Source organism: Saprolegnia diclina (genome assembly GCF_000281045.1).
Source record: "Saprolegnia diclina VS20 unplaced genomic scaffold supercont1.85, whole genome shotgun sequence".
In the NCBI taxonomy this organism is placed as follows: Eukaryota; Oomycota; class Saprolegniomycetes; order Saprolegniales; family Saprolegniaceae; genus Saprolegnia; species Saprolegnia diclina.
This window is the reverse complement of record NW_008246152.1, coordinates 51,675-59,108: the sequence shown is the minus strand read 5'-3', so window position 1 is coordinate 59,108 and position 7,434 is coordinate 51,675. Positions and strand designations below refer to the sequence as shown.

Sequence of the window (7,434 nt, the reverse complement as noted above, 5' to 3'; positions counted from 1 at the left end):
TAGCGCCGGTGCAGCACATGTCTCAGAAAGACTAGCGATATTAGTGATACGATCTTCATTGGAGTGCGTACTTTGAAGAAAAAGGCGCCAAATATCCGACGGGAGTAACTGCAATGTGTAGTAGAGCGCCGACTGCCCTTCGTACTCGGCTTCCAATCGAGCGCCTACATCCATGGTGCTATCCTTATTTTCCGAGAAGGTTCTACCTCGCCGAAGCAGATGCAAGAACGTTCGCGTCGCGCCGCTCACGAGTGCGTACTGCACCGGCGTGCAGCCCATGGCATCCTATCTCTCAATGTTTCAACCTTTCAATCTTTCAAAAATGGACCAATCCAATCGTACCACAACGTCGATCTCGGCGTGGTATGTATCGAGCAAGCAATCAATGGCACCTTGCGCGTACGGCGACCGAGCGACATAATGCAGCAGTGTCGGGGTTGATCCATCGCCGCGGAGCCGCCCGAGGTACGTCTCAGCATCAGCAAGAGGCAGCGAGAGCAGCCGCTCGACAATGTGGGCGTGCTGGCGCGTGGTTTTGGTGGCGGCTTCGTAGAGGGCATTGCCGTCTGCCCACGCCGTATCGACAACGCCATGATCCAGGAGACACTCCATCGCATCCATAGCGCCTCTATCCAAGGCTCTCTATCAGATCTGATTGCATTCGTAGTTGAATATTTTGTACCGGCGCGCTGCGTATTGCAGCGGAGTCAGATTGTGAAAACGCTTGCTTCGGGCGGTCAGCGAGAGGCCGTGGGCTGCTAGTTGCGTCAGATGCCCGACAGCGTTGCGCCCGCAAGCCGCATGTACACGGTAGTAGCCATCAGTACATCGAGAGACAATCAAATGCTGCGTCGTCTACGCCCCAAACAGTGGTGTTGGTGTAGCAAGGTGGAGGGTTTACGTTGGCAGGAGCGGCAAGCAGACTCCGCAGCGCCCCGAGCAAAGGTCGCCAGGATGGTTCGCTGGTATCGGTAAAGAACAGCTTGAGCGAGTGTGGGTGAATCGCTGCGCGATAGGACGCGCTGCGAGAAGCTCCCATGGGATGCCCAAAGAACCTACGCCATTTGGTGGTCTGTCGCTTCAGAGAGATGTATGTACGCGAGGTAGTCGTACGGCACGTAGCCGTCGTCGTTGGCAACAGAGACAAGCTCGGGGCAGATGGCTTCGAGCCATTCCACTAGCGCGAGGTGGCCGGCCGCACACGCCACGTGCAACAGCGTGTCACGACGCGTCGACTACGCATTTTGCATAACCAACGGGTCGATATTCAACTATACCACTGGATCACGCCAGCAAATATCGCTTTTGGATGCGAGCCACTGGGCGATGTTCAGTTGGTTGGCTCTGATGGCGGTTGCGAGAAGCGAACTTGAGCTCGACGGATGGGGCAGATGCGACCATAGAAATGTGAGGAGCTCAGTACTGAGTTGCTGGACACCATAGTGAAGTACGCTTCGTCCTAGAATACGACACCTCAGTAGGGTCATATATCACATCAGTATATATCTTACCTTTGGCATCGAGCTCATGCAAGCACCACGGTCCTTCAAGCACGAGAAGCACGCGAAGAATGTCGAGCCGTTGAAACTGAACGGCCCAGCTCGCAGCTGGTCTGCCTACCATTGCCTTGCTGCGTAGAAAGAGTCCTGGGTCGTGCATCTGCGCATTGTACCTCGCAGTAAGAGGCCGCGTTGGAGGCGCGATTGGCGTTGAATTAGACTCCGCACGTTGGCGAGCGGCGAGTTCGCGCAACACGCCCAGTTGAGTGCCCACGGCGGTCGCAGCGCCAGTACCAAGTTGGCATCAGCGACTGGCGCAAGGTCGCTCGTGTCGACGTCGGTCGCAACATGCTGGTGAAGGGCGAGGGCGGCGTCGACAAAGCCACCTTGGATCGCACGCCGAAGGCAGGGCGCCGGAGTCTAATTGCACGCAATTGTTTCAAAATATCAATCCAGAGAGTTTGCGACGCACAAGCTGGGCGAGGTACGCATTATGGGTCAGGAGGCGGTAGCCAATCGCTGACCGGCGCTCGTGCTCGCGCAAAGCACGTGTTGTCCATCGATGGCCATGCATCGTGAGCGCCAGCTTCAACGCGGGTGCGTCTTTGGCGTCGATCGGGTAGTTGTGTTCGATGAGCCACTCGACACTTTTGGGGCTTGCGGCAGACGCTACAATGCAGAGCAGCGAAACCTACGCAAACAGTGCATTGAAAATACGATGTCAAAACAGTATCTTGGCGCAGGCATCGCACCTGCGGTGGCCATGGCACGCTTAGCGTACGCAAGCAGCTTGCAAGAGCAAGCTTTTCGTGGGTCAGCGCCAGCACCAGACAGGTTGTATCGTTGACAAGGATAGCTTTCTTTTGTATCGTGGCGTACAGGGCCAGGAGCGCACACACGTCGTCTTCGCTACCCTGTCCCTTGCAGACACTCTTGACGAGAGCTGGAATGCACCGGGCAGCGTCATATGGCGCCGGCGACGCCAGCCACTGGTTTGCAAAAGGTGTGAGCACCGGCCGACTTTGAGGATGCTGCAAAAATATGTTTGCAAAGGTGCTATCGGTACACAAATATGTCAGCACAAAGGACGACATGACGGAGGTTCGAACCCATGCCCAGCGTCGGCGCCGGCGTCGAGCAAGAGTTGCGCCGTCTCGTACTGACGGCCGCGGAGCGCCACAAGCAGCGGTGATGTCGGCGCTTCCTCGGTCCGTGAAGCGTCCAAAACAACTTTGGTATGGCGAAAGCGGGTGACGGACGGCGCGTCACCGATGTGAGACCGCTCACGGCTGTGTACTGCGAACCACAACGTTTTGAGTTCGATCACCGACTGTTGTACATCCTGCAGTGTCCTAATCAAGATATGTCACATATTTCCAGCAGAATTTAGAGTGAAAATGTACGTGGCAGCGAGTAGTGGCCGACGTCGGGTCGCGGTAGCAAGGTCCGGCTCGTTTTCCTTCGTCAGATAGGTGGTAGATGGTACCCCATGTTCAATGTTGACGCCGGCGTCGATCAACGCCCGCACGATTTCATTGGCGCCGATCGCCGCGGCATAATGCAGCGCCGTGTATAGCGCGACATCGCAAAGCGCCAAAAAATCAGTGGCCGCCAAGCCGTGGATCTGACTCGTCGTCAGCAAGTACATGGCGATGCCACGTTGACGGCGTAAGAGGCTTGTGTGCAGGGCCGTGCGACCGTTGACGTCCACAGCCGACAGCAATCGTGGAAGGTGCGAGGCTGCTATCGCTGCGTCCAAGAGCAAAACAATGCCTTCAAGGAAGCCGTGGGCTGCACACACATGTAGCGGCGTCGCGCCCGACTGATCGGCTTGAAATACGAGGTGCGGAACTTGCGCCAACAAGGACCGAACGCAGTCGATGTGCATCGATGCACAAGCTACTGACTTTGAGTCGATCCTTCGCTTAGGGATAGGTGAAGCTACCTTGATGCAGCAAGCTCCATTGGAGTTGCGGCAACGCTGCATCGAGCGGTAGCTTGTACGTTGTCGTCAAGTGTTGCAGGCGCGCGACGCTGCCATTGCGACACGCCTCATGGAGGCAACCTCTAGTCATTGACACGAAATAAATGGCTGTAAAATCTCAAAAAAACATTGAAAAAGAAAATGCACATGTACCGCTGATGGACGTCGAGCGCTTGAATGGACCAGCCGTTGTTGTCCAAACGCTGTAGCGTTGCCGTAGAGGCATGTTGGAGCATGGAGTCGGCCATGATGTATCGTTTTCGCTTCTACCATTTCCCACGATCGCATTTTGCATCTTCTTCTATGAAGTATATATCGTACCAGGGCAACATGGAGCGGGGTCTCGCCCCGATGGTTTTGGACATGGAGTTGCAGAGGTATATCTCTCTCCTGCAGCAGTCGATCGACGCATGCGACGTGGCCATGGGCCACCGCGACGTGCAGGGCCGTCGAGAGCGTCGCATCTTGGTAGAGTGCACACGTTCCGTCGTTCAGCAAACGATTTACACCATCAATATTGCCGTTGCGACAGGCTACAACTCGACTTCAAACATATTTCAAAATGAATGTTTATACCGTGGTGCAGCGGCGGTTCGTAGGTGGCGTGTGCTAGCCGCCAGAGATGCTGGTGGGCGCTCCACGTGTGGACGAATGCGAGGATGACGTCGTTGTCGTCACCGGCGGTCGCGTCATAGCGAGCAAAATATCGCTGGATGTGACGCGCACGGCGTGTTGGTGTTGAGGCTTTATCGTCGAGCGTCGTATACGACTCCATAGCATCGGCGTTACTCGGGCGTGCAACGGCCAGGCCGATGTTGCAGCTGCACCGCCATGGTCGGCTCCAAAGTCGTATCTCATTGGTCAGAATACTCATATATTTGGCCAATCACGGTCGATTCGCTTCGCCACACCAGCCGCTCCTCGGGGAACGACCGCTTTCGACGCCCCAATCGAGTTTGAAACGAATTCGCTATAACTTTGCACAGAGATAAAAGACACTTTGGAGAGTACGTTGCGCTATATCGCATGGTCAGGCGACGCGTACAACACGAGAAATCACATCTGTTATTAATACTGGCAGACGCCAAGTATAGCCATATATAGTATCTAAATATGGTTATTAGTGGCATGCGCCACTATGAAAAGGTTGAAGTGGCGAGCGTGACCATCAGGGTCCAGACGAGAGTAAATGTTAGCGGCCGAAGAGTACGCGCAGCCCCCGGCAGTCGCCCCCGGGACTCGAAACACCTCGTAGGCGACCCAGAATGTGGTACCGACGCTGCCTGATATAACGCATCGAGGGTCCGGTCCGAGCCCAGGTCGCCGAGGCCCACAAAATGGCGCTTGAAGAGGCAAACATCGTTGAGTTCGCTGCTCGTGGGCACGCTTCGTCGTGGCCGCGGCTGTGTACGTCATATGCGTGTCGCTCGTCGTCCATGGAGTGATCAAGATGGAATGCGGGGCCGTGCTTGTTGACCCTAGCCCTAGCCGGCAATGTTCGTACTCGCATTCTCGATCGTTTTCAACACACATGAGGCGCGCTGGTGCGTCAAAATCCCAGTCAAGTTGGGGGTTCTCGTTGCTTCTGCAAACTGACTCAGAGATATATGCAAAATCGATTGGTTCAAAAGCGGAAATACAAGCGATATACAGAGGCCCGTGCGTTATCAGCGCCTTACGCAGCCTACGTACGAAGACAAAAATGAGGATTGAGAGAGCAATGACATCACAAAAGTACCTCGCTGCTGTTATTGGAGCCTTCCGAGATCGTCGGCAGCCCCTTGACGTTGGTGCGCGTCATCGTCGTCGCCTTCTCAAGCAGACTGCTCGTCGGCGCGTCATCGTCATTGCCAGTCTTGCGGCGCAGGAGGAGCTCAGTCACAATCGCTTCCGCTGTCGGGCGCTCCGTCGGGTTGAACGCCAGACACTTGTCTGCGAGGTCCTGGAGCCAGCGCGGGCACGTCGCGCTCATGGTTGGGCGCAGCAGCCCCGTGCGGACCTGGGCTTCAATGTTGCTGCGATCGACGAGATCCGAGTACGGCTCACAGAGCGTATCGAGCTCGGTCAAGACGACGCCAAACGAGTAAATGTCGGCGGCCGTCGTGTACGCACGGCCTTGCCCTGCAAGATCTGGCACCCGGAGCACCTCGGGTGCCATCCAAAACTTGGTGCCGACGTTGGACGTGAAGTTGTCACCATCGAGCATCCGCGCCGAGCCCAGGTCGCCGAGCCGGACGTAGTACGTCTTCGAGAGGAAGATGTTGAGACTCTTGACGTCGCGGTGGGCCACGTTGCGGCGGTGCAGGTCGGCCAGCGCCATGGCCACGGCCAGTGCGACCTCAATGGTCGAGAGCTCCATCTCCAAGTCTACTCCGTGCTGTTTGTGCTGGAGGTACTGGAACAAATCGCCTTGGTCCATGTACTCTGTGATCATGGTCGGGCTAAACAGCTGGCTCCGCGGCTTGACGGCGTGCGGCTTCAGCGAGCCATTGTCGAGGACTGCGAGCAGCGGCAGGAGGTACGGCGACGTGAGCCTACAGGAATTGCGTCACAAGACGCTACGATTCGGGCCCGGTTGTACGTTTTCATAATCTCGACTTCTCGATACATGGTCTTGATCAGGCGCGCATTCGCAAACTTGGAGCCTTTCAAGACCGCGTCCTTGCCCAAGTACGTGCCCTTGTGAACCGTCACGGTGTGGCTTGTGAAAATGCTCACTTCGACCGTCAATTCGTCGGTCGACGCCTAGTAGCAACGCTACTTGCGATCGTCCGAAGGAAAGAGGCGATACCACCGCGACACCTGGATAGAGGTGCGGGTAGAGCTCTTGCGCAATGGCGTCATGGCCGTGCTGGATGGCCACAGCGAGAAGCGTCATCCCCTTTTGCTCCTACACCGAGGATCAAGATACGAAGACGGTACCAGCGAAGCTACCGGTTGCATGGTCCACACGTCCGCGCCCAACTCCAAGAGGCAGCGCACGGTATCTTCGCGGCCTCGACGCACAGCTTGCACGAGGGCCTTGTTGAGACCGTCCTAGACGCTTACTATGAGCCAAAGCAGCGTGGACCAGAGAGACCGGGTCGGCATTATCCAAGAAAATCCCGTAAGCTGCGAGCAGCGCGTCTCGGATCGCGAGGGTCTCTGGGAGACCTTGCACCGCGGCTACTACCAACGGAGAACCATCCTATTTGAAGCATGAGCTGCCAGTCTATCGCATTGCCTCATAGGAGCACGCACTGGCAGCGGCCACGAAGGGTCAGCGCCAAGGCTCAAGAGAACGTCAACGAGGTGACTGCGCTTGCACAGGACGGCCAGCGCCAGCGCCGTGTACCCGTCCTACCATAGCACATGGTACATCAGCAAGATCCGACCGCATGCAACATACTTCGTTTTTGGCGTTCATGTCGACAAGGGAACTTGCAGCCAAGAGCGTCAGCAAGGTCGCATGGTCTTGCTTGACGGCCATGTGCAGAAGCGTGGTGTTCATCTACACGAGTATTTGTGTAGCCGTCCTGCACATGCCACAACGAGTACCCCACAGACGCCATCGGCAAGACTGGCAGCGATCTGCAGGAGTAGCCCGACCAGCCGGACTTTGTTCATGGCCACGGCGGCCGGCAACACCGTCTCGCATACCTACCGAGCGTTATGTTGGACGAAATGCCTTGACCGGTGTACCTTGCTTTTGGTCGCGTCATCGGCGCGGAGAAGAAGGGCTCGCAGTAGCGCTGCGTTGTCCGACGCGACGGCCTGGCCCACAATCTTGTCCTAGCCGGCACGTCGTCTATACCTTGAGAGTAGATTCGATGGCATTCGAACCATGTCCTTATACGGGACGCCCTCGTAAAGGAGCGCCTGGACTGTCGTCCATTGACCGAGAACGACAGCATTCGTGAGCGTGCGCTCCTAGGTGCAACCGTCGAAGTGCGATTGAGGATAATATCAATG

At 56.5% G+C, this 7,434-nt stretch overlaps 2 protein-coding genes across 2 annotated transcripts in view; both read right to left on the bottom strand.

The window, feature by feature from the left end:
- SDRG_15133 (hypothetical protein) overlaps window positions 1-4,260 on the bottom strand; it is a gene marked incomplete at both ends in the record, with an annotated part of 4,423 nt that extends 163 nt beyond the window's left edge. The window contains 17 exons of the mRNA XM_008621297.1: window positions 72-164; window positions 207-285; window positions 343-628; window positions 683-855; window positions 902-1,055; window positions 1,099-1,235; window positions 1,278-1,459; window positions 1,512-1,616; window positions 1,673-1,919; window positions 1,972-2,190; window positions 2,252-2,555; window positions 2,609-2,851; window positions 2,903-3,398; window positions 3,445-3,566; window positions 3,637-3,749; window positions 3,805-4,016; window positions 4,060-4,260. Coding sequence (XP_008619519.1) covers window positions 72-164; window positions 207-285; window positions 343-628; window positions 683-855; window positions 902-1,055; window positions 1,099-1,235; window positions 1,278-1,459; window positions 1,512-1,616; window positions 1,673-1,919; window positions 1,972-2,190; window positions 2,252-2,555; window positions 2,609-2,851; window positions 2,903-3,398; window positions 3,445-3,566; window positions 3,637-3,749; window positions 3,805-4,016; window positions 4,060-4,260 — 3,366 coding nt within the window. The remainder of the gene's footprint in view (window positions 1-71; window positions 165-206; window positions 286-342; window positions 629-682; window positions 856-901; window positions 1,056-1,098; window positions 1,236-1,277; window positions 1,460-1,511; window positions 1,617-1,672; window positions 1,920-1,971; window positions 2,191-2,251; window positions 2,556-2,608; window positions 2,852-2,902; window positions 3,399-3,444; window positions 3,567-3,636; window positions 3,750-3,804; window positions 4,017-4,059) is intronic.
- Window positions 4,261-5,124: 864 nt separating this feature from the next.
- The window catches only part of SDRG_15132 (TKL protein kinase), a gene marked incomplete at its 5' end in the record, with an annotated part of 8,869 nt that continues 6,559 nt past the window's right edge, over window positions 5,125-7,434 (bottom strand). Inside the window, 6 exons of the mRNA XM_008621296.1 lie at window positions 5,125-5,167; window positions 5,222-6,017; window positions 6,065-6,228; window positions 6,275-6,373; window positions 6,418-6,519; window positions 6,563-6,670. Coding sequence (XP_008619518.1) covers window positions 5,159-5,167; window positions 5,222-6,017; window positions 6,065-6,228; window positions 6,275-6,373; window positions 6,418-6,519; window positions 6,563-6,670 — 1,278 coding nt within the window. The 3' untranslated portion in view covers window positions 5,125-5,158. The remainder of the gene's footprint in view (window positions 5,168-5,221; window positions 6,018-6,064; window positions 6,229-6,274; window positions 6,374-6,417; window positions 6,520-6,562; window positions 6,671-7,434) is intronic.